The sequence below is a fragment of the Pygocentrus nattereri genome, chromosome 9 (assembly GCF_015220715.1).
Source record: "Pygocentrus nattereri isolate fPygNat1 chromosome 9, fPygNat1.pri, whole genome shotgun sequence".
NCBI classification, from domain to species: domain Eukaryota; kingdom Metazoa; phylum Chordata; class Actinopteri; order Characiformes; family Serrasalmidae; genus Pygocentrus; species Pygocentrus nattereri.
The window spans coordinates 35,590,084-35,616,350 of record NC_051219.1 but is presented as its reverse complement, the minus strand read 5'-3'; the positions used below and the strand labels follow the sequence as shown (position 1 = coordinate 35,616,350).

At 41.3% G+C, this 26,267-nt stretch overlaps 1 protein-coding gene across 9 annotated transcripts in view; it reads left to right on the top strand.

The window, feature by feature from the left end:
• Positions 1 to 5,502: 5,502 nt before the first annotated feature.
• agrn (agrin) overlaps positions 5,503 to 26,267 on the top strand; it is a 323,933-nt gene continuing 303,168 nt past the window's right edge. For all 9 annotated transcript variants that reach the window (XM_017709231.2, XM_037541557.1, XM_037541562.1 and 6 more), the window contains exons 1-2: positions 5,503 to 5,951; positions 7,239 to 7,500. In XM_017709231.2, the coding sequence (XP_017564720.1) occupies positions 5,769 to 5,951; positions 7,239 to 7,500 (445 nt within the window). In that variant the 5' untranslated portion in view covers positions 5,503 to 5,768. The remainder of the gene's footprint in view (positions 5,952 to 7,238; positions 7,501 to 26,267) is intronic.

Below are 26,267 nucleotides of genomic sequence, written 5' to 3'. Positions count from 1 at the left end.
TGTATCCTGCCCAATGCCTGCTGGGATAGGCTTCAGCACCCCCCGCAACTCTGAGGGAGAAGCGGCTTAGAAAGTGTGTGTGTGTGTGTGTGTGTGTAGTGTATATTTTTAGCATTTTCTACAGTGGACAGGGTTGTCATGTCATCTCCAGACCAAAATTTTTATTAATGATCGGTACACATTAATGATTGACTTCTTGGTCAAATTTTCCAGTTCCACCTTAAGTGGTGCAGCAGTTAGCTACATTCTGGCACCTCAGGCACCATTTAAGGTGGAACGCGAAAATTCAAACAAGAAGCTGGCAAATGAAAAGCTGACATCAGCCTCATAACATTAGAACTTTACATAGCCTTACAACTTTTGCGGCTGTATGTGAGCTAAGGCTTAAAGCAGAGCAGAGAACATCTGCATTTTTGTTTATATTTTATGTTTTAGTCTATACTGGGTCATTAGGACATCCTGAGACATTTATAGCCAAGATGGTAAAAGATTACTTCAATAAATGGATATGAGATGTGGTTCCCGAGGTGGTTTGAGTTTTGTTGAAAGACCGAAATGGCTCTTGTTAACATTTGGGTTCCTGACCTCTGATCTAAAATGTTCTCCCTGCATTCACTTTTGTGCATTTGGCTCATCCCATTTATTCTAGACATTGTAACGATAACTGCAAAAGTACATTGCTGGTGCCTTTTGCTGAATGCTTGGATGATGTGCTCTGGCCTTAGGCACCGCAGCTACAGTTATTAATGCTCATTTTTTCATACAATGACCCAGCACAGTTCATTGCCAGTCACTGAACACAGTAAATCCTTTGTGTCAAACATAAACATGATGTGTTAAAGTTCCACAGTGGAAACTAAGAAACAAGACAGCTGATAGTCTGCCAAAGCGAACACGTCTCCCTGAGATGAAATAAAAATAATAATTGCACATCTTCACAGATTTCACTTTGACTAACCAAAAGCCTTCATAAACGTCCTCTCCGACGCCTAACCGCCTGTTAAAGCTTGTTTACTTTGGAGACTCTTTTGTGCTGGAATAGTTGTGGGCAGAGAAAAGCTGTCACAGAGTCTTGGTGGTGAAGGAACGTGATACTTTGTGTGATGTTTAAAGCTCTCGAGCCGTGACAGAGATGCTGACAGCTCGTATATGAATTTCGTCAGTGTGTCTGTGGCTGTTGTGGTACTCCTGTTTTTACACCCTCAGCTGTGTTCACGTTTAAATGCATGCAGCCGCAGTTTTTCCCTCTGAAACATTAAACTCCCAAATAGATTTCGAAGTAGTATAAGCAGTTTTATGAGAGGCAGTATTTCTCAAATGAGGTCAATTACAATGGGCTTTATGTGGGCTGTATGCATAACGTTACCTTGGAGACCCAGAGGCACTGAGAGAGAGAGAGAGAGAGAGAGAGAGAGAGAGAGAGAGAGAGAGAGAGAGAGAGAAAGGGTGGGCGTAAAGAGCTCCAGTCTAAAAGCAATAGGATGGGATTTGTGTAATTGGCTGTGTAAGAGCTCATGGCTGCTCAAGGCACCAAATTCTCTTCCTCCTTCAGGATTTCAGCTGATGAACCCTGGGGCTCCACGACTCCCAGTTATATTCTGTATATATTAGCAGTAGCTTTCAGTATTATTTTGGTTTGTGACCGTATTCTAGAACTGGAGACTGCGATGTTGGAGTAATTGTTATACCAGACAGTAACATACAATTCTTGGGTTATCAACTATTTAATTTTACAGGTCAATATAAAATTCCACTAGAAATAAACAGTGCATAAATTTGGTATTTGCATAATTTAGCATGATGGCTCCAATCACCAGCTTTTTTAGTTTCATTGTTCTAAATGGTTTGGTATAATAGCCACACATTTCAGTTTAAGCAGCAGGAGATGCAGAGGAGAAATATTTGGCCTTCAAAAGTCACTGTTTCTTAGGCTACCTTCACTTTACAAGCCTCATTGCTCAAATCAAGTTTTTTTCTGCTCAGATCTTTCTAACGTGATGCTTCACATTTGCTTAGGTAAGCGATTTAAATCTGCAAGTGATGTGAACAAGCCTGCATCATCAAGTTATTGGCATCTGGGCAGTAATATTTATTGGGCCTCTATCTGGCTACCTTCTTTGAGGGGTCAGGGAATTTTTTATATCACATCATAATGCAGCATTTTGCAGCAATAAGGGTGCCTACACACTAAAGGCTGACGCAGCATCAGAAATGCAGTCCCCCAGTGTATTTCAGTGAGGACGCTGCGTCAGCTCTGTCAGACTAGAAGTGCGCCTGCATGCAGTGAAAAGATACTTCATCGAGCTTCAACAAAGTTCAAACCATTTCAACTTTTACTGCAACAGATTCTGACATGGAGGCTCGTCAACCAATAGAAATGTGCAGGCAGAAGATAGAAGAAAATCCAAAATGGAGAAGTGTAGTCTTTTCTTGTTCTGTATGACTTCTTTAACATTTGTGGCAGTTGTCTGATTGGTTGTGCACATGGCCATCAGCAAAACTTTCTTTCAGTGGTCCTTATTTCTTTGTTTCTGGTCCAAATGTTCTGTTTCCCACTAGATTTTGAACTGTACAAACTCTACCCTGCTCCAGCCGTGTACACGCCTTCTACATGGACAATTAATTTAATGGCTGGAAAAAAACTCTGTAAGAGCAGGAGGAAGAAAGACTGAGAGGAACAAAGGATAGTGCAATTATGAGACTTATGAGAGTTATCAGAATTATGATGAAAGAAATGAGATAAAACAGAAGCATTCAGATCAAACAGTGAAATCAGTGAGATTCTTCAAACACTAATGTTGTCAATCAAAAATTGCATAAAAGGAATTAGATCTGATGCATTTGCTCTTTTTTGAATTCCTTGATGATGTGTAAATGGCTGACTGAACATATGAATTAAACCCATGTCCCTCAGGAAGAGCAGGTTAGGGGCGCAGTTTGGGATAATAGGCCCAGCATAATTTAAGTCAATTGGGCCACATAGCATCTGTTTCACTAGCAGTGGAAGTATCAACACACAACTAACATAAGGGTCAAGGTTTCTAAATGTGAAACATTTGAAATAAAGTGATAATAGCAGAGGCCAGGCTGTCACATTCACAGTTTATGCAAGAGTCCTAACTTCATAGTTTTAGAATAACAATTAAAAGCAGCACGAAATGGAAATCAGGGATGACTTATGTTGTCTACAAATATATCAGTCTGAGATGGGATCCCACACCCTGTCATTTTCCTAGAATAGACAGACTGCTAGTTAAATTACAGCTTTAAGAGGGTGAAACTGACGGGCTGTGTGCTGAGAGCAGGCACAGCGGCGAGCTCACACATGGCAGCATTTATGAATGAAGTACATAATAATCATTAAATTGGCAGCATCCTTTTCCCTGTCACTCTTCCCACATTTGCCCACCATGACAAATAAAATGTGACGAGTAAAAGAACTTACTTGAGTGAAATGATCACTGTGTATCCTTTACTCGCAGTGTGGGCTTTAATATGGACAATATATATGGGCTGATTTATTATAGGTTAGCAGGGCCATTTCTGCTATAAGTAGTATAAGCAGTCATTTAGGGCACTCATGCCACAAGGCCCCCTGCAATTTTTTTATTGGTCTTGTCAATCATGACATTGTCAGAGATATACTTTATGATTTTGTTATTGACGATGTTGTTTTCCAAAAATATCAAGAAAGCAGAAAAATGCACATAAGTATTATGGTAGGCTGTATACACCTATGAGCCATAACATTAAAACCACCTCATTGTTTCTACACTCATTGTCCATTTAATCAGCTCCACTTATCATATATGTGCACTTTGAGGTTCTTTGATTACAGACTGTAGTTCATCTGCTTCTCTGCATACTTTGTTAGCCATCTTTACTTTGTTCTTCAGTGGTCAGGACCCTGACAGGACCACCACAGACAGGCATTTGTTGGATGGTGGCTCATTCTCAGCTCTACAGTGACACTAACAAGTTGGTCCGCGTGGATCAGACACAGCAGTGCTGCTGGAGTTTTAAGCACCTCAGTGTCACTGCTGGGCTGAGAATAGTTCACCAACCAAAAATACCCAGCCAACAGTGTCCTGTGAGCACTGATGAACGACTTAAGAATGACCAACACAAACGGCACAGCAACAGATGAGCTATCATCTCTGACTTTACATCTACAAGGTGGACTGACAAGGTAGGAGCGTCTAATAGAGTGGACAGTGAGTGGACACAGTGTTTAAAAACTCCAGCAGCACTGCTATATCTGATCCACTCGTACCAGCAGATCCACCACCCGAATAATGTGGGAGTCCTGACCTTTGAAGAACATGGTAAAAGGGACCTAACAAAGTTTGCAGAGAAACAGATGGACTGTGTCGGATTAGCTTAAATACTGAACTTTAGTCACGCCTCTTTATTAGACCCATCCACAGTGGTAAATAAGCATAATTGTAGATAGTTAACCAGTTAACTTCATTTGTTAGTATTACACAGATATAAAAAGTGGATTTACTGTAGCAGTGTTGTCTTTCAGGCACTAGCCTAGGCAACATTTAAAGTCCCCAAAGAACACAGAGTACAGCATATTAAAATGTTAATATACTAATTTGTTATATTAAACATTCAGCAAATCTTAAAACAAACAACAACAACAACAACAATAAATAATAATAATAATAAGATACAAACATGATAAAACACGACTTAAAAACGCTGATCAGGCCTATCTTAGAACTGTGTGGGCGTGGCTAATGAGCAGCTTGATTGACAGCTCTCTGTCTAACACTCCTAGCCAGCCCGACCCTCATACAGAGCTAAAGTTATTATCCGGCTTTTGTGTGACGGTAACCGGACGAACAGATGTGTGGATGGACGAAGAAACGCATGTGTGAAGGAATGGACGCAAAACAATGTTGGTTTAGGGATAAACGAATGAACGGGAGACAGGCAGCTACTGACCGGTGGCCTAGCTAACAGCTAGCGTTAGCTTCAGTTTGCTAGCTAGTTCAGCTTATCTGACTCTGAAACGGGGCGGGGCAAGAGACGCAGCCTTGTGATTGGTCAGGGGGAGAGGAGAGAAACATGGTGACACATATCGGTGACTTAACGGTCACTGGATCATTATTCAAAGCATTTACTTCGTTATCTACAGCAACAAGATTATTATATTTATTTATTTTTATATATTTATTATTATTATAATTATAATTTTAACTTAGTCCCAGTTTAATAATAAAATAATATTTTCAGATCATGTATGCTGGTTCCTCCTTGTAGCGGGCGGGTAATAGGCAGGTCTTGAAGCCTTGCGGGACGCGCAGACCCCGCTCTGTGGCCGGCTGCAGTGCTTCCAGAGGGCGGCGCTCTGCACCGCCTTGTTCAGCCCGAAGCCCTGCAAGCCCTCCGTCCGGCTTATCAGCAATTCAGATTGCATGCAAATCACAAGCGTCACTCTCAGAGCAAAGGAGGAGGAGGCGGAGGGGGGTGAGAGGAGAGTAGCCTAGTGCAGAAGCACATTCCTTGAGAAGGAATCCTGCCCCGTTTCTTCTCTTCTCCTCTCTCTCCTCTCTCTTCACCCTCTTCTTCCTGCACCCGGTTCGCGAGCGAAGTGGCCCGCGGAGCAGATGCGCGCGACCTAAGCCTCCACACAGGCAGCAGCAAACCGCGGGAAAAGTCGGGGGCAAAGTAGCGGAGGACTCGCGCAGCTGGGAGCTTTCTTTAGTGTAGAAGTCCACGAGCTTAAAGCCCACCACGCTCGCGTTTTTTCCGGGACCATGGGCGTGCGTCGCTTGCTCGGCTGGGCGTGCGTCGCTCTGGCGCTCTTGTGCCAGCGCTGCCGGGCCAGCTGCTCCGAGAAGGAGCTGGAGGAGCGCGAAGAAGAGGCTAACATAGTTCTGACCGGGACCGTGGAGGAAATCATGAACATGGACCCGGTGCACAACACGTACTCCTGCAAGGTAAGAGGCGCCAGGGCTCAGCGGGAGAGGAGGACTGTGGAGAAGAAGGAACTTTTTTTACACTTAATAACCGCACTTCATATGTGAGACGGGGCGTTTTTAAGGTGCTTAGTAGAGTTTGTTGCCCAAATTCTCCAGTAGGCTGGTGCGTTACGTTGCAGCGGTCTGGGGGTCACTTGCTCGAGAAACACCTGCTACACGTTTAAATATCACCAGAAAACGAGTCTTTATCACTCCTCTATATTTCTTTATTTAGTCCCGCGTAGAAAAGTGACTGTCATTGATTTGCAGTCCCGCCGGGAGACGTGTCCTTATCACTGCTTTTGTTTTACAAACAAGACATTCTTATGAGTCTGAGACGTGACTCAGTAACTGCCTTTATATCTGATGAGGACTCGAATGGTGAATTTTTAACTTGGAGGTTGTGTCTAAAAACCTGCATTAGTGTGGTGAACACTGGGGCAGTGAATGTGAACCAAGATCTGGTCAGAATATGGTTCTGTCAAACTTTTTGTCCCACCAGAAAATGTATTTTTTTACATTTAGTCCCACAGACTGTGCCCACAGCGTTGACTTTACACCATAAGCCGGACTACAAGACAGCTACACGTTATAACTGAGTCTAAAATTCAATCTAAAGCTGTCTTAGTAAATAAACACGCATTAAGATTACAATGCCCTGTTAGCATGACCAGCGTACTGGATGTGATAATCTGCTGTGTCAAGCTGATCACTGACAGTCAGGCTATCTGATTACTTCGGGGCCCTTAGAAATACCTGCAATGTGACACAGCTCACATTAAACCAGTGACCTCAGTCTTGGTGGTGTCACTAAGCCTGTGGTCTTAATTGCTTCCATATTATTATCATGCTGTTTTCCACTGAATTCCTAATGACAAGACCTGGTGCTTCTTAATAGATTAATCATTGCCTGAGGGGGAAAAACTGCTAGAATTGAACGTATTGCTGTGTTGTGTTTTGGTTTTGTAATTGCTGAAAAGAAAAAAGAACTTACACTTGCGTCTCATGATGGTAGCTGAAAGCACTCTGAAGGCTCCCCTGAGAAGGACCCCCAGAGTAAAGACAAGTAGTATTGCTTTGCTGCAGTGCAACATTAGAAAGAACAGTTGATAAAAAAGTCTGGAATAAGGAATAAAAAGCTTTGTTAATATAATTACTACGTGATGGAGAGAATAATTGTTGCCCTGCATCACCGAGAGCTCTGTTTTGACTAGAGCTTTTCTAATGAGCCGTGTCGTTCATGTCCGATCTCTTCCATGTCTGCAGGTTAGAGTATGGCGCTACCTGAAAGGCAAGACCATGGTCAACGGAGAAGTACTGCTGGATGGTGGGAACAAGGTGATGATTGGTGGTTTCGGAGACCCAGGCATCTGTGACAACCAGGTGGCCACCGGAGACACACGCATCTTCTTCGTCAACCTGGCCCCAGAGTACATGTGGCCTGCACACAAGAATGAGCTGATGCTCAATTCCAGCCTGATGAGGATTACCCTGCGCAACCTGGAGGAAGTGGAGCACTGTGTGGAAGGTGAGCGAAATCCAGTTCTGGCAGCGCTAATCTCTTTGATGTTGGAAATGAGCGAGAGTGTTCATACTTTACTCTGTGGTGAGGCTAGACTGCAGAATACGGGTCATGCAAGCTTAAAAATAAACATTATTTGGAGCGCTGCCATAGGAAAAATCACTTTTTAGGGTTTTCTCTGCTTAAGACACCTGTTATAACGTAGTAAGGGGTTGTTAATGAGCTGATTAGCTGGATCGTGTGTTGAGAGCACAGATAACACTAAAATGTGTAGGACAACCCAAGACCAGGAATGGGAAACAGTATCTTAAGGTCTTTACAATGTCCCGAAATGAACTGATAAGCCAAATGAACCAGAGAGAATGGAGAGAGAACAGTATAGATTCCCTTGACTAACAAATACAGGTGGGACACATCGCACAAACATTTTTGGTCGGTCTTTGTTTGTTGAAAAAGCCAATGAACCTTCACACGATGCAAAAGTTCTACAGCCTATTAGGGATGTTGCAAGTTTCCTTGTATTTGTGAGTAAATATGCATAATATGGTGCACTTTGCTACTCATGAGTGGCACAAGGTGTGCTTGTTGCCAAGGGCTCGTTGTTAAGGATGTGATTGAGAAGGCTGAGATAGCGCAGCCTTATTGCTAACTAGGCTAACTCTAGCTGATGCTTCATGACCTATCTAACAGTGAAAATACATTTCTTTGAAAAATGTGTTGCAACATTGTCCTCTGAGGAGAAAAGACCACCAGTAAGAGGACAACAAGAGCTGTAGTTTTATCACATCTGAGACACCCTCTACAATTCCATGAAAACCAGCAGATTTCCGCAGATTTGACTAATTCTGATTTCTAAATTTCTAAAAATGTATAATATAATTTGAATGTATTTACTTCTGTTTTTGTTTTTTTGTGCGACACCAGTGCTGTCACCTAAAATGAGAAGCTTTTAGCCCTACATTACAATTGGCCAAAGTCAGTTTTCCTTTTTTTTAAATTGTTTTCCTTCATTAACCCTCACAGATACTTGAATTTCAAAATCAGTGCACATCACTATGCTGTAGCAATTAAAGATCCATGTGTCAGGAACAAGGACAATTCACAAACCTCCATTTTTAAGAGTGTACTAACTTACTGTTAATGCAGCTTATGTGCATTAAAATTTACCTGTCATGGTTACCTGATATTCCTGATTTTGAGCTTCTAACATTTGAGATTAGTTGAGCAGGACTGTAGTGTTTCAAGTTTAATTGAAAATGAAATGATTAATTAATTTATTCATTAGAGTAGCAATATTAGTGACAGATGTGGCTGAAATGATGCTCAAATGTGTAGAACAGCATGTCACGCCGTAACACCACTTACTGCTCCAGCATGTCTGTTGAGCCTTGAGGACATAGAAGACGCTGCATATCGAGTGTGCTTTCTCCAACCATCGACCACTGGCATTAAAGACTTCCACAGGAAGGTGTGTCTACCACTAACAGACCAGCTTCAGGGTTTCTTACTACCCTGAGTGAAAGGCCAATCTTCAGCCTCCTCCAGGGCAGCCTTTTATGAAGTCAGGGGGCAGCTACTAAAAATCTTAGCAACTTACACCAAGCTTCGAGGCTTTCGCTGGGACCTCTCTCTCTTTCTTTCTCTCAGTGTTAAATCCTTGTTCTCGGCTTTTAAGAGCTTATCAAGTGAAAAAGCCTGGCCGCTAATTTTATCTGAACTGTGCCTCGGCAGCAGATCGAGGATCCGGAGCAGAAGGAAATGGACGTCAGTAGTGAATGAATAAATAAGACGAGTCCATCGGCCAGGCTTAAAATAGTTTTTCAAGCGGCTTCTCTAGTTAACCATAATGAATAAATGGACTATGCAGTGCAGCTGCAGCCTTAGTTAAATATTCTCAAAAGAGAACACATGCACGAGATGATCTGTTCACACCCCAGTGGACCCTTTACTGGTAAAGAACATTGCTGTAGGCAGGAAACCAGTGACCAGTCTGCCATAACATCTAACGTGACCGTGCCTGTGTCCTTTATGGCAGGTGTCCATGCTTGCTTTTTAGGCTTTGTAAATACTTGATGATACTGGTAGTGGTTTAACCCTTTAATACAGAGACCAGAAAGCAGAGATTTCTGCCTTTTGATCTACTCTTTTCCTTTGGTGTGAAACAAACATAATCTGACAAAGCCAAATATTTGTAGATCATTGTTTTGCTGTGTCACAGACTAGAAGTTTGAGCAAGTATACGAATGGGATAGATTTAATCTGTCAGTAGCATTTTATCATTACTATATAAAAAATAATTAATAAATTATTACTGTTTGGAATGTTTTTCTGAATGTGTGCACCCTCACAGTCACAGTACTTCCAAGAATAAAAGCAGTATAGTGCTTTGTTTACATATTAATAGAAAACATGGTAGCAACCACTGTAGTGGCAGATTTTAATGAGCTTTTAATTGAACCCAACATCTCACCAGCTTGTGATCCATTTAGACTTTGGAGATTTCCTTTAACTTGTTTAAATCTGTTGCCAGAGGACTGTCCACGTTGCCCACAGTAAAATGAATCACTGTGAAGGCCGTTTCCTTTAACTAGACAAAAGAGGCACAAGCCTTCCTTTATTAATCAATGTATTATGATGTATGCAAGTTTATTCAGTGTCATTACTCAGCACTGTTTTGTTTAATCAGAGTATCAGTAAAATGTGCCAGATGTGTGAACTGAATTCGTATTCCTGTGTCTGCTTGTTTAAAAAGGTACTTATTGACACTAACTAACAACAGCATTCAGAAATCTGACATTGCCAACGATACATTAGGTAAGATAGGGTTAAAGAAAGAACAGTGAATGTGCAGTTTGACCTAAATTACCAGGTACAGAACATTTAGAGCATGAACAACCGACCAAGTCACTGTCCATGGCTTAGGTCCACTCCCACAGGGCTGCTTGGCAGGTGACTTTTGTTGCCCTCACTTGTTTGCAATATTTCTCCGAATTTGGCGCACATGTGCAAATTCCTCTCTTTGTCTGCCTGCTGTCTGGACAAGAAGTGGTCTTCTGCAAGCCTTTCTCCTTAGTCTTTACACCTAACGCCAAGGGGGCCTCTACTGTGGAGAGGCTTTGCACTGTTAGTTGTCTAAATAAACTTGTTGACTCAAACACCTCACCAAAACAGAGATTTAGGTCTTGCCTTACGGAAAGTAAGTGATGATTAGCTACCAAGGGAAATGTGGTTCTATCAAACCATATGTTTCTTTTACGCAGTGCTTAGATACTCAAATATTCATTGGGAATGGTGACCAGCTGTGTTTTTGCAAGGCCGATAGATTTGTTTCAGCACCTATAATCAGTTTAGGCCGCTGAAGTGTTTGTTCCAAAGCACATGTGGTGTGGTTTCTCTAATATATTCTAAATCCGGCGCTGTTCTAAAAGTGCATTACGTGAAACTGAACTTTGTGTGGGCCAAGTGGAATAAGATGCTGTCATCCATCATTTATTTAATAAAGTGCGAGCTCTTAAGCAAGGTGAAGTCTTTTTTTCATCCCACTTGTTGTTAGGCTGTATCCAGATCTTGTATGTACAGCATGAGTGAGAGCGAGGGAGTCGGTGTGGGGGATAGAGCGCGAGAACAAGACTGTACCTGCAGGCCTGTCTAGTGTATCCTCTCCTCACTCCTCACTTCTGACAGCTAAGATAGCGCCGAGTAATGAAGGGATTCCTGGCTGGGCTTGGGAACAGCGTTACTAAAGTCAAACAACAAAGGGCTTTGTTAAGGTAGAAGAGCTCTCTGATGGGTTTGGGAAAGGGGAAGAGAGATAAAGGCCAAAGACAGAGCAGGCCGTGGAGGAATGCTTGGCTACAGGTGTTGACTGGAATGCTGAAGATGTTTTACTTGCTGCTTCTGGTCGTGGGAGTGTGACCGAAGGCGAAAGGAGTGTCCTGCAGGCATCGTATTCTCACTCTCACTCCTACAGCCTCTCCTTTGCCCTGGGCTACTCAGGGCTCTTAGAGGAGCACTTGGACTAATGCCTTTATTAGCCCAAAGTGCATGGCCCTAAAAGCCTATTTACATGACCTTTAAAAACATCCCTGTTATCTCCTGATTAACCCGCAGTGTTCCTGGTTTTTGGCTCCTTTGTTTCCCATGTTGCTTGCTGTGTTATTTAAGTGTTCTTGGACACTTGGAGTCTGAATTGGACAAAAAGAAAACTTTCCAAGGATAGACTCTTATTTTAGCCTTAGGGCAGATCTAAAGCGGACATACTAAGAGTTGCTACTGAAGGTTTTACTTTCACGTTTACTTATACGAGTGGATATGTTCTGCATAATTGAATTGTTAAGATGTTGACCAAGTCAATAAAAGAGAAAAAGTACCATTCTAGAGAAACATGAGTCAGAATTGTTCACAGCAATGATGGGAACCAGACGTCTTAAGAGTTTAATGCCTCTAAATGCTACTTTACAGGAAGCTAATATGTGAAATGGTTATAAACACGCTGCCTGATTCCTAAGACTTTGTTTAATGATAGTTAAAGGATAGAAGAGGTTTTGGCCTAAAATGCATTTTTGTAAATGCACATATGGTGGAGAGGTACACATAACATTGTTAGGCAAGGGAGATTTTATTTTTTCAGATTTACCACTATTTTAAAATCATATATAAACAACTCAGAAGACCTGTAGGTTCCCCAATCATTTTGGATGACAAATAATTTTGTCATCCAATAATATTTGCATATGGCTGTAGTAGACATCACAAGCACTGGTTTCTCTCAGCACTACTGTACAGAAATCCAGGTCAACAGGGTTCTCTACAGTGTATCTCATATTAAACCACTCTTAATAACTTTGCTTCCATCTCAGCCATTTAATTCATTTTTGAGAATTTTGATTGAATATTGAGAAAAATGGTGGAATTCATCTTTTAAGGCCAGAAGAACTGTTTTGGAAATTTTCTGGAATAGAGAGCACGGATATCCTCTGATGAAGGCATAGATTGCCATGTCAAAACAACTTGGATTGGCAAAGGGTGCAGAAGACATTTATAACCACTGAAAATGAAACGGAAGCAAAAGAAAGAAAAAGCTAAGAGAAAAGAGAGAGCAAGCAAAAATGGAAAGGGAAACTGTTCTAAACAGGCTAGTCGCATCCACTTTGTTACGAATTCACGCTACCAGTGGTGTCATTAGACTTCATGTTTCATCATTAAGACCCCATCGTATTTTGTTTTTTCTCCCTCATGCTCTCCTTCAGCTCTACTACCACCATGCTGGGAGGCCCAGAGAGGCCCCTTTAAGGCTTGATGGTTCATGTGAAGTCTAAAACACAGCTCACTGGGGGTCTAGCAATATCAGCAGGTGGTCTTCATGGTGGGTATGTGTAGGACCCTCCTTCCATGAGGCTCCTATGCTCCTGGCCTGTGGAAGCACTCTTCTTTGTCCTGCTGTTTGTGTAAGGAGGAGGTTAGGAATGTCTCTTGATTTCTTACTGCACAAAGGTCTGCCTACTCGGCTAGGTAGCCATTAGCTTTAAGCAGGTAATGATTAATAGATATGGAATGATCGAGGTGAAGGACTTTCTCGCTGTCTTGTTAATGGCCTCTGTATGACACTCATTTTGGCTGGCTGTTCACAGCCCGCGGCTTGATTTAAAAGTGCTCCTGTGTGTTATTCCAGCTTGATCTCTCCTTTAGCCCCAGGATTTCAAAAGTATTTCGTGAGATTTGGGAGGCAAGTATTCGATAACTGTAGCTGCTAGACTGCCAGACTGTTGGCAATAGAGCAGAACTATTACAGGGCACACTGTCTGACAGGAAAGTGCTTGGAGGTGTCACCTAATGGAGATGACAGCCAGCACTATGCATTGGTGGGTGTGCCTGCAGCTTTAGAAGTGAGGGTTACTTGTGTAACAGTGGAACTACCTTTAACTGGAAAAAACTGGAAAAGCAGACAAAATTTTTCTTTACCATCACTCTTTTTAAAGGGGATTTCTTTCTACATGCTTGACTTACAGATAAACACTCAGAAGAGAAATGTAGGTTTACTGGTCATTGTTATATCTTATACATGCTTGCATTGTAGACATTGCAACCTTATTGTCATTGTAAACAAAATTTGAGTTGGTGTGTTTATCTACAGTGAAGCATTTCACATCAAACCACTCGAATGGTCCCGTTTCACATCTCAGATCTTTAGTTATACAGAAAATAATGGTGCCTCTAAAGGTTCTTTGACTAGTGTAGAAGAACCGCTTTTTGACGGTTTTTGACAGCTATTTAAAAGACCTCAACTGAAACCACTCGTTTGAAAGGTTCTTCAGGAAACAGGAGGTGGTTCCTCTCCTGGCATTGCTCCAAATAACCCCTTTTGGCACCTTTATTTTCAAGAATGTAGTGTTAATGGCCATAAGAGGAGATGACATCAGAGTAAACTCTTTAGCCCTGCCAGTGCTCTAAATAGGACGCTGGGTCTCACTAGCCCATTACATTAGCGTCCACACAAACACCTCTTTGTAAGAGAAGTCATGGGAAGTGATTTGTCTCCGTGGGCTTATTCTCAGCATAGTGCATCACTGGAACTGTCTGTGTGGTTGTGTGATTGGTGAGGGGCTAGGCTGAGCCGAAGCAGTGAGAGGGAGGATAGCAAGAAAGAAAGCAAAACTGGTAGCAAAAAGATAATTAGAGTGCAGTGGAGAAAACCAGCAGAGTGACAAAGGGCTGGAAATTACACCTGTTTGCCAGCTTCTGAGAATCTCTGGAGTTATTTCATTTTTAAGATTTTAATTAAAATCATGAAAGTGGCTCGCCTGCTTGGAATAACGATGAAGGAGTTCACATAAGAAAGATATGAAATGAAAGATAAAGAGAAAGGAGTGTTAGCTGCTTTCTGCCTACATCTCACTTCTTCCCAGTTTGAGAAACTGCCAGATAGCTACAGACTGGACTGATCTCAAACACAGTTGTGTAAACCACATGCTTGTTCTATACGCCAGACAAGTTGTAAAAGAAAGGAAATATGGAATTTTGTACCTGTTGTGCTTTGGTTATTCATTGATATTTTTATGCACAGTTGGCTAATGATTTTTGTCTTCAATGGAGCAAATAAAGACAGCAAATTTGCAGCTGTGGACTTTATCACAATGCTGTCGCTGTAGGTCACTCCACAGAGTTCCTTAAGTATTATCATTATCAGTGTTATATTGACTTTATTCATCAGACCGCAGAAAGAAATTCTTATGAGATCATTAAAATAAACCAGTTTCCTTCTTTAAACAGTGGCATCCAGAAGCCTTTAAGATCCCTTCATCATGTATATCTAAGACTTGCTGCACTCACCTTGACCATTACCATTCCTGACTCTGCTCTACTCCACTGACCATCGTGAGAAGGGTATGTTGCAAGACCTGGACAAGCTCCATCCGTGAGAAGGAAATACTTATTTGGTCATTGCGTTCCGAGGGTTTGAATGAGAAGTGAACCGGAAAACCCCTCGGATTCCAGACACAAAGGGTTGAACGGAGACCAAAGCACAAAGCTTTGTGGGATACGGCTTCCTTGAGATCTGTGACAGCATTCCAACTTGGACTTAGTGTGAAAGAGTGCACAGCTGCTGTGGCCAGTGTGGCTAATCAGAGACCACTCAAGGCTTTGGCCCAAAAGTTTGCAGATCCCCAGGGAGAGAATTTGTTCCCCCTGTTTAGTTTTGGTTATCGGTCAATGGCTTAATCCATAGACTGTTCCTTCTGGAAAGGATAACTTTGCTGCACTGTGTACTGTTGATTATATTTAAGACAGTTGGAGTGTTTTATTTCCTTCAGTGTCTGTTGAAGAGACTAATAACCCATATGAAACATGACAGAAAATCTTTAGACTACAAGCTTGAAATTCACTTTTTCCAGTTTTCTCTCAATAACACTGCTGTGCACTTTACTTAGATTTTCATTTGAGTCCTGTCTGTATTGTCAGGGCTCAGTGAAGTTAGGCTTTGCATGAAGGGTGTGATGTAAAACACCAATTAGATTGCTGTGGTGGGCATGTTTTGAGAAAGACTTGAACTATATAGAAGCAAAACTGTCCCGGATGAGGAAGATGAGGAAGGAATATTTTGAAATTGCTTGTGATAAAACAGATTTCTTGATTTATATTTGACCCTAGTTGAAAACTAATACTGTTCCACAATACAATATATTCTACTGTAAGTTCTCAAATCTCAATTTTTCCATTTTATATTCCACTTTTTACATTGTGTGAATATTTCATGATAAATGCTTGTGACACATGCATGAATGGACGAGTAGAAATGGTTTGAAATGTACATTAATGCACATTAAAGCTAGGACCATTTTTTCCTTATACAGGTACCATTTCTGAAATATATGGCTTTTGCAATGACAATCTGTATTATAAACTACTAGTGCAAAACATACAAAAGAACATATCAAATGATGATCAGTTTCATTATGTTATCACATAAACCTTGAAACTGAATTGTATCCAAGGGATCAGGGGATTGTAAGAGCTAGCAAGCTAACCAGTGACTAGTCCCTGTGGGACATTCAATCCACTTTGACAATTTGTTTGCTCAGTGATCTGGTCCCTGGAGCTGGATGGTTGGGAAGGGTGTCCTCAGTTGCCAAGGACATAAAAGATGGCTTGTGCATGAGAACAAAACATGATAATGGAGTGAGGGCAATTTGATTTTCCCCCTCATATTGTAAACAGGAAAAATGCCATTGTGTGGTTTTAGTTAGGCTGATTTGACCTGGTGTTGGTAAATGATTATACTGAACACTATGAGCTTGTTGCACTTTTTGGAATCAATAAAAGGCACCTGTCTCCTCTTTATCACTATCCAGAAGTAGACTGGAGGTCCACTTTACTCACACTTGTCACAGTTCAAAAATGTCTTTTTTTTCAATCCACTTTTTTAGGTTTTAATACAACAATTCTGGATTGATTTAAATTTTTTCTAGATAAGCTATCCTACATTTTACAGTCAAACGCAAAAGTTTGAACACTCTCTGTCAAATTACATGGCTTAAACATTGGATTTTCTGCAAATTTTATTGTGCAAACTATATCAATTTGCAAAATTTAACATTAACATTACAAATGTGCGATAATATTTGCACAGACAACGTTTTATGTCCTTTTCCCCCCAATATATTACATTCAGTAACTGCAATTAAGCGTTAAGTACTTACTCACCTAGAAAATTAACATCACATCATTTGCTCAGAAACACCCAAACCTTTGCACATGACTGTGAACATAGTCATATCAGTCTTCCAAGCATTGCAGACAACAACAACTACATTTCCTACAAAAAGGCAGTGCTCTTTCCATCCGTTTTGAATTGAAGTAAGTTGAGTAATTTGTTGCTGCTTTTGGCCAATGTTGTGCTCTATCTCTTCTTATGAAGTTCTACACTGGATGCTCACATTGATTTTTAAATTTTGACTCAAAATTTGACACCCTTTTCGAGAACCATGCCTCCTGTGAGCTCCAAGACCATAAAGGGCTCAGCCTCATTGAAAACAGCTGTTTCAAACCCAGCTGCAGCATGTTAGCATGTTCCAGCAGAGCCAGAGCCAATTTGCCAATTTACTTTAGAAACTACACAAACCTTAGGTCAACATGAGTGCTGAACCTGAATGGACTGTTTGAAATAAGGATATAAGGATGGGAAGCTTCAGGCAGTGAGGATTAGGGTTTAATAGACACAGAACTGTTCTCGATCTGTGAGGGCGGACTTGTTGAATGCTCTGCTTTGGGCTTTTGTACCCGTGTTAACTGTGTGTCAGAGTATCCTATCTGCTAGACGTGAGCTTTTCCAGGTTTTCATATCTGTAGGATGTTGATTTTGTTGGCTGGTAGGGGGTCCTGCGCCCCCGGGGACGGTTGTGGAGGGATGCAAGCTCCTTCCTGTGCTCCTCCTGCCTCTTTCTTGTCTGGATTGTTTCCTCTGGTCCCTGATGCATTGTGACCTGGTGTCTTGTTTGAGGACTCCTGTCATTGGGCTTGCAAGTGGTAACTGCCAGCTTAACAGTGTCAGTGAAAGCTTCTATAGGAACATTTCTTCTGACTTCAGAGATTTCTGCTAGTTTAAGTACGAAACTAGTTCGCTTAACATCAGTCCTGTGCCACTATAATTTTACACAGATATTGATAAATCAATCAAGTCAGTGTAATTGGGTAGCCCTGGGTAGTATTGATAAAATTCAATATCACTATATTTCATTTGAAGCACACAGCAAATGACATACATTGGATTTGTTGTTGTATCTATCAATACGACTGAAACTAAAAATCAATATTGTTATCAATACACTGGTGTAGATAGTATATCGCCCAGCGTTATTATCAGCCAACTTATGTATGTGTTGAACCCATCCTTCTGTCCATCCATCCACCTGTCTACCCATCTAACCATCCATCCAACACTAGATTGTTCTTAAATGCTGTGGTTAGGAAAAAACCCAGTCGTGTGTCTATATGCTGCAGTGCTAGGCCGACAAGGTCAGTCTGCCCCTAGTGTTCCCGTAGTCCTCTATGTCACTGAGCTTGGCCAAGCATACCTGTAATTACACTGGAATCTAAGCTGTAAAGCCACTAGTGCAATAACCACCAGGTGCAGCACTGAGGCCTTAACAGCAGCAACCTGACCTACTTCAGCTAAACTCCACCCATAATCCGTCAGTTCTACCCAGAGCTAGAGAGAACTGTTGTGTCCATACCTGCTTAGATGAACTGATAACTTTTATCAGGTCTAAGTTGCTGTGTATATTCTTTAGAAACAAGAACTACTTTTAGCTGGACTCACCTCCTTGAACTCTGTATGCCTGTTGGTGGGTCTGAACTTTCCTTCCTACAAGTCTTTTAAAATCCCTTTTTTGTTTCAAATAGATATTCAACGTTTGGTAATGAAACCGTTTAGTTTCATAATTCAGTGAACTATAGAATAATAAGACTGATAGCTGAATAGTCTGCGGTTTAACCCTTTCATACCATGTTTGTCACTTGGCATCATGGTGGTAATGCAAGTGTGAAGCAAAAAAAAAAAGGCAACCTAGGTTCATAATTAAAAGTGGACATCGTTATTTGAAGTTTTTTAAGTTGTAGCAGCCAGTCTTAAACCACTTTTAAGCATTTTACAACTATAGCTATGCTCAAATGTCACCTACATAAAGTTGAAGACAAATGCCATTGCTATGAACTAGGAGTATATCAGTTATCCAAATTTTCTATTTTTTGAGCCACAGTTCTGTTCAAATTGGCCATCTTCAGGATCCGCAATGCAAGACTGGGGGTTTGTAATGATGTGGACGTTTGCATTGTTTCAGTCTCGGTTTCAGAATTAATACACTTCTAATACAAACATATTTATTACTGGTTAAAACAAACATCTTTGCTTCATTACTGTTCATCACGACTAGTGTGAAAAAGCAGGCATCTTGGGACAGGCTTGTAAAATTGGCCTAGAGCCATGAAACATGTCTCATCACCGCCACTGTGAGCAATTCTGATTGTCTATTTCTCTAGAATGGCACATTTCACATTAACTTGATCTGGATAAGTTTGTTTGCATCATAATTATTTAGTAATGATTTAGCTGAAATTTTAAAACATTGATGGAATTCCCCTTAAAAGAGTTAAGAAGTTAATTGAATCGGTTACTTTGTGGCTACTTTTATATGTACATCTTGAGTTGATATGTAGCAACACTGGCATTTCTCAGTTCAACACTGCAAAGACCTATTAAAATGATAGTGGGTGGATGTGATGTGGTGCAGTGAAAGTGTGTTAGGGATCAGGGTTGGAAGGAAGTGTTCTGAAGTCAGTGGAGATTCCTCAGCAGCAGGTCTCTGTGTCTCAGAGGAATGTGCCAGTCTGTTCAAGTGCTGTGCTCAGCTCCTGTCTGCTCTGCTCTGCAGCACGGCAGCTCTCCTGAGCCAAGAGATTTGTCTGGCTCGAACGAAGTCACCCAGCAATCCTGTTGTTTTAGCTAACAATGGCAAGGAAGCGCAGGCTTTCAGAGGCAAACAGAGATATCTGGCTCAGGGCATCTCAGAAACTTTGTCACACACTCACACACACACACGGAGGGCTTTTTGTCTGTTTTTTTTCCCCCTTTTATTTATTTTTACAAGTGACGCTACACTGATCATCTTTCCCTGACCCTGACTCTACAGTCTCTGTCTGTCTGTGGGTATGAAAACACACACACACACACACACATACACACACACACACACACACACACACACACACAGATGAACACAGTGGGAATTGTTGCCTGCTGTGTTGATCTGTCAGTGTATGCTGGGCAGCAGTGTGTGGAGAGGAAGGCCCTCATTACTACCCTGTTATTATGGAGAGGGAACATGTGGGATTGGTGTAGACTGGAAGTACAACAGGCTTTGTGCATAAGTCGCCCTTTGAACTGAGCTGTTTGCTCCCTGCGTTTTGGCTGCTTTTCATAATTTGCAGCATGGTTAGCGTTCGTGTGGAGATTTCTTAACTACGTGAACCATTTGAAGGCAATTAGACCCTCAGCATGTAGCAAATTCAGTGAATGTAACACAGATTGTTAGAAAAATGATAGATGAATAAAGAGCAGAGGTGAAACTTCCTTGGTCCTCCATGGCATGTAGGCCTTCAAATACTCCATTTTATATGTTGTTTAATTATTTCACACTTGAAGCTCAATAAAACAAGATATTCTATCAAAAGTGCAGAGAAGGGATGTTTTATTAATATTGCAGTTGGATGGAAAGTGAATGATTCTGAATCGCTGGCACTGTGATATTGAAATCCTGTTGGCATCTGCAGAAAGTTAACAGATGTTTAGATATGGCTGATATTTCAAACTAATATTTGATGACATTTATTGTTCTCCAGAAATTAGAACGTTTAGGCAATACTGGGTTTCTGTGCTCAATGTCTGCATTTATTTAATTTTGCTGCATTTGTAACCGTACAGAAATGAATGTTATATCTGAAATATTAATAAAGCTGCTAATCTATGTGAATCTATTCTAAATTTGTCTTCCATATTTTCATATTGCTGTAGTAGTTCGTTCACTCATTTTAATACTCTGAGCTCCGAACTGAAGCAGAGCCTCCAAGCCCAGCGCACACATACTACGTAACGCACATGTGATAGAGCTTCAGCTTTTGTGAGTTTGTGGATCATCTGGATCTTCTCACATTCTCAGTGTTAAAAACAAACATTGAATGTGAATCATTGATGTGAAAGTTTTCATGCGTTAAATCAGTAAAAAAAAAATTTACTCGATCTACAAAGACCTCATCATAATTAAACTAAATGTAGACATGAAAAACAGTCTTACAATAAATTCCACTTACGGACTTCATGGCTGTTATCAATAATTCAATAACTCTATAATAGGTCTTAGCTATAATGTAATGTGAATATGACAATACCAATTCTAGACTTCTAAGGGTTAGAGGTTTTAAACAGTTTTACGTGTTTAAAAGATATTCAAAAGATATATCAGCAATCCCTTAAAGCTCTGTCAGGTCATAGGGAATATATTGCAGATATAGACCCCCTGAGGACAAAGGGGCAGAGAGGGAATGGTGGGGAAAAGAGGGAAGAGAGAGGGAGCAGGAATGAGGGAACAGGGCCAGCGCTTCTGCTTTGAGTTTGGGCTTGTATTATCCATGCTGGGGTGAAGTCATTGTGAGAGCCGGAGTCCCCTTGCCTGGCCCTTTTCTCCAGTGTTCTCTGGTTTTCTTGACTTGGCTCTGGGACAGCTGGAAAGGAAGAGGGTTTTACAGGTGGGATGTATTCCTTTATCTCTTCCCCTCTTCTCCCCACAGGGAAAGCAAGGAGCACTCGATCTTGCAGTGTTTTTATAGACACACAGGCCACACGCCGACAGACTCGGCTATGGAAGACACTCACGCGCTCCCTCTTCCTCTTTCTCTCTCTCTCTCTCTCTCTCTCACTGAGCTCTGGCAGATGTGTTTATTATTTCAGATGCAGAGGATGACCGCATAGAACAGTGCGGGCTATCATCTTTCCTGCTTTGTGTCTCCTTGTGAGTTTAATACAGAATTTGAGGAAGTGCAGTGTGTATCGAATAGTCGCCGTGAGCAGGCCCCCAGCGTTTCCACATGGAAGTGATTCATCCAGAAGACACTAACCCTGGGGGGCAGCATTCTCCATCAGAGGCTTGTTGCCAGAGGTTCTCTTCCATCTACTACAGTCCTGTATCGTTTAAAGCTAAAGTTAGACCCTTTGTTCGCACACATTTCTGTCAGCATGCACAGAAATGTGGCTGTCTCAGCTGTTTCGGAGAATCCCTGGCCATGCAGAATTATTTGAGGGCCTTCAGTGTCTGCACACGTGTATGCTTTTAAGAGGCAAAAGAATAAATCAGAGTCTGAGGAAAAAGAGAGATGCACTTACGAGAGCACTTCATGGTAGAGAGCTTGAAGCTTCATGAATGAATGGAGGCTGAGAGAGGAACTCTCACTTTTGGAGTTCTGCCTTCTTGTACCCTATCTATGATCTATCCATAGAGTAATACTGCTCAATATATATTGTTAGTTAATTGTTTTCAAATTGTCAGGCTTTGCAATAGTTTTGAGACAACAGCAACATAATTACAGATGGTTTCCATCTATCAGTGTTAGTCCCTGTCCTCAATCAGTCCTGATATATTGTCTGGCTTTAGAACATTCAGTAGGTAGATCTATTTTCCCCATTGGTGGTCGTGCTTGTACCAATGAAGCCGTTAAGCAGCCTTCCTCTTATGGAATGGCTTTCCTCACGAAACATGAAAAGGGCTAATGAAATTTGCATTTTCAATGCATAACTACAGTAACAGTAGAGTTTAGGGTACTTCACATGGCTAAGTTTAAGCTGTTTTATGATTTTAACAGTAAGCAATTTATAGACTGTATACTCATCATATATTGAACTTACAGTATCAACTACTAAACCATACCAAACACTACCAAACTATATCAAAAACTATCAAACCATACAGTGTGAAGTAAATTATTTAAACTTAGAAAAGTTGGTGTTCGGGCTGCATAAATTTTGAGTGGATAGAAATTTGAAAAGTTATCTTCCCCAGGTTAAGCACGCTTGTCTGTTGTGTTACCACATAATCTACAAAGCTGAATCATGTAAGTGGTCACAGGTGCTGCTGCTATCAATTAAGAGGATCTTCGGCCTGTCTAGGAGCCGGTCATCCTGCAGTCCATATATGCAGCTTCTTTTCTACATGCTTAGACAGGCTGCTAAAGTGACCTGCCTACCCACCCCACAAACCCATGATAGTATTACCAGTTGGCAAATTGCTAGGAGACATTATCAGAGAATGGTATATCACATATAATTTCACAAGCTCACTTTGCGATGCTCATATTGCAGAAAGCTGCAATGCACAAATGAGCTCTCCAACTAATCTAATCCGACTACTATGTGCTATGACTATTATGACTAATCACAGTTCCAGACAGATGTTTCCTTGGGTCTACTGATAATTCAAGGCAGTATTTTCTGCTCATCATTACATACTGGCTTGCATGAGATGCAAGGATATAACTCTCTAATGTGTCAAATTATTTTTTAAATATATTACAAGTTATATCACAATTGCAAAATGTAGCAATATATTCTCAATACCAGTATTTTGTTAATGTTGCGCAGCTCTAAACGAAGACATATTCCATGTTGATCTGATGAAATGAATGGGAACATCTACATGGATTGATCTGGGTGATGTGAAGTTCATAATGTTATGTCTGCTTTGTTAGAGTTCATGAAATATTTACATTTACAATGTATTTTGATTAAGATTGGTGAGATTTCCTTTGCTTTTCTAGATGAAACAAAGTTTTAGGTTAGTTTAACTCAGTCTAGCAGTTGCACTTCCGCCCCTGACATGTTTTGTATGCGTCTCAGGTTTTCTGTTGCCTGTTGTGAGAAGTTTGTGTGCGTTGCCGAGGAAAAGCTCTACAATAAAACCGTTAAGTATGGGTTTACGAGGTGTGGGGTGAGTGGAAATCCAATTGGAATTCCTGTGGAATTCCCCATTATACCTATGAGCTTAGGGTCAGGTAGATACAGGTTGCTCCAGGCTGATGTTATGTGAGTGTGTATACCTTTGCCTGTGTGTGTGTGTGTGTGTGTGTGTGTGTGTGTGTGTGTGTGTGTGTGTGTGTGTACCTGGGGCAGTGGACATGGCTACATAAGGTCATGTCCAGGGCAGGTTAGTGCATGCTTCCACTCTGTAAATTCCACTTCCTAAATTGGCAGATCCCCAGAGAGAGAATGGAAATTAGCTCATACTCATGTCTTTGACAGCTTTTCTTCAAATGAGAGAAGACATGCAGAGGATAGGTAATTCAACCTGGAGTGAAATTTCAGTTTGCTTTTATCTATAATCTCACACATCATGTGTCACACATCATCTGCCTTTGATTTTCCCTTTGGTTTCTCCTCATAAAGTGTTTATATTCAGTAGCACTCTTTTAGCCTGCCGTTTCACAGGCTCTCTTTATCCTAGTTCTTTTCGTCTTCTATTGCACTTCTCTTCCTTTCCCTCTCTCTTGATTTTTGTTCTCGGGGAGGCAGGGAGAATATGGCGGGCGGTTGATCACAATGTGAGACAGCCTGCCAAGCTGAAGGACCACTGGTTGACCTCATGGGGGAGGGGTGTGAGGGGCTGGACAGCAGGGCAGAAGGAGCATTTTTCAGAAATTCTATGGCCAGGCTGGGGCAGCTTTCTTCAGAGTGCAGCTGTACTCCTTGTTCATGTCAGCGAACAGGTGTTCACACGAGCATTGGTTCATGAAGTTACCCTCAGAAGTCAAGAATTATTGTTTTCTTTTTGTTATACTATACTAAAGCACTTACATAATCCCATATTTTATTGCATAGTGAGTCACACAGTAGCATTTATATTTGATTTATGTTCTGTGTGAAGAGCTTTGACAACTTTTTTCTGTTAGTTTCAATCTCAAAAAAGACAAAAACATGGCTCTAAATATAGGGAGATTTGCTTTTCCCTGAAACATTGTATGCACACCAATCACTTTTCATCAAATTCAAATCATAATAAAATCTCTCCTCTTCCAATTATGAGTACAAAAGAACATATCAATCAAAACATTTAAATGTGCTTGTTTCAACGTGCTGTAAATGAGAAATAATTAGCACTGAATTACATCATGGTTTTATGGCTTTAGCACCTTAAAAGCAAGCACTGTAGAGTTGATGATGCTAATATTCAGCTTTCAACAGTTTTGATGAGTTATAATAAGCTAAACCTTAACTTAACCCATCACATCTCTTTAGCTTAACCTGTATAGGTGCTAGTGCTGCACTGAGGTATGTGGTAGCCCCAGCAAGTGCATGATTTTCACTTGCCTTGAGTGCTAAATGGGTTAATTAGATGCTCTTTTTTTGTCCGGGGGGCATCTTTTAGATCGCCTGGAGTATGCAGCTTCCCTCCAAAGCCTGTTTCTCCCCTGTTGAATCCCCCTACTCCATCCTCCTCCCTCCTGTGTTCTCTCTTCGCTTGGCCATGTCTGCACAGATTAAACTAGTTGACAGAATGCTGCTGGAATCTTGATCAGGATGCATTTACATGGAGACAATGGGGCAAGTTCAAGTGATCTCTCCTTTGGCTTCCCCAGCTCCCCCTCCCTCTCCCTCGCTCTATCTATTCCTCCCCATGTCTTCACTCTTTTTAGCTGTGATCTCTGCCAGAGCATTGGTGTCCCACTAGAGAAAAGAATAATTGACCCAGGTCTCTACAGTAGAGTGTTCTGAATAGGGGCCCGGACTTCATGTCTGTTCTAGAGGACCAGGATGCTCTCAATGCCCACACATAATCAACTCCTCCTCACTCTCTCCCCTCATCTGTTCATCCCTCCATTCATGCAGGCCAGACCTGCCATGGCCCACTCCATATGTTCCCATGCAGGGCGTTATTCAGATGAAAAATGATCTCACTAAATGAGCTGTCCTACATGCCCCCTGACTAAACGCCACCACCATGCAGCAGCACACCACACAGCTTCTCTAGAGCGGGTGTAGTTAGTTTACACTTGCCGGATTACTAGCAGTCAGTCACAGGTGTTATGGTTTGGATTTGCTTGCTTTAACCCGCCTCTCGACCCATGACAAAAAAAACTAAATGGGATCTACCTTGCAAATCAGATATTCCTCATCGGTCGCTAGGGCTGATCCATTTGAAAATGTGGTTCCCCTTAAAAGGTAGAGCTTTTCATTAGACTATGAAGTCAATTGGTATTCAGTGAGAGTTTAATTTCCCATTCATTTAATAAGGTTGAGATGGGAGATATGATGGGGCGATACTAAGAGCTGTGATCTGGGGTTAAAGCAGGGTGAAGTGGAGGAATAGTTTCTCACAGTCTCTGGGGCTGAGTGACTCAGCCCAGCTCTTTCTTTTAATCTGGAAATCTGTGCTGTGTGAAATAGTGGAATTGAAATGTTGAAGCAACAAATCCTTCCACTGGGCTCGCAGCGAAGGATGTTTTTGGACGCCTGGTGACTCTTGGCATTTACAAGTTCAATATAACTCGACTTCACAAAGGATTTTTTGCTTTATTTTGCTGTTTGTGGTGCAGTGAAATATAATTTTCATGAACATACAAGAGGCTTTCCCCCTTTTAGTAATAGTTTTTTCACACTTCTGTTTTTTCAGCTTTCCATCAATATGACATCTTAATAAAAACTCTTCTACTTAAGGTTTGAATTTAACGAAAAGTTC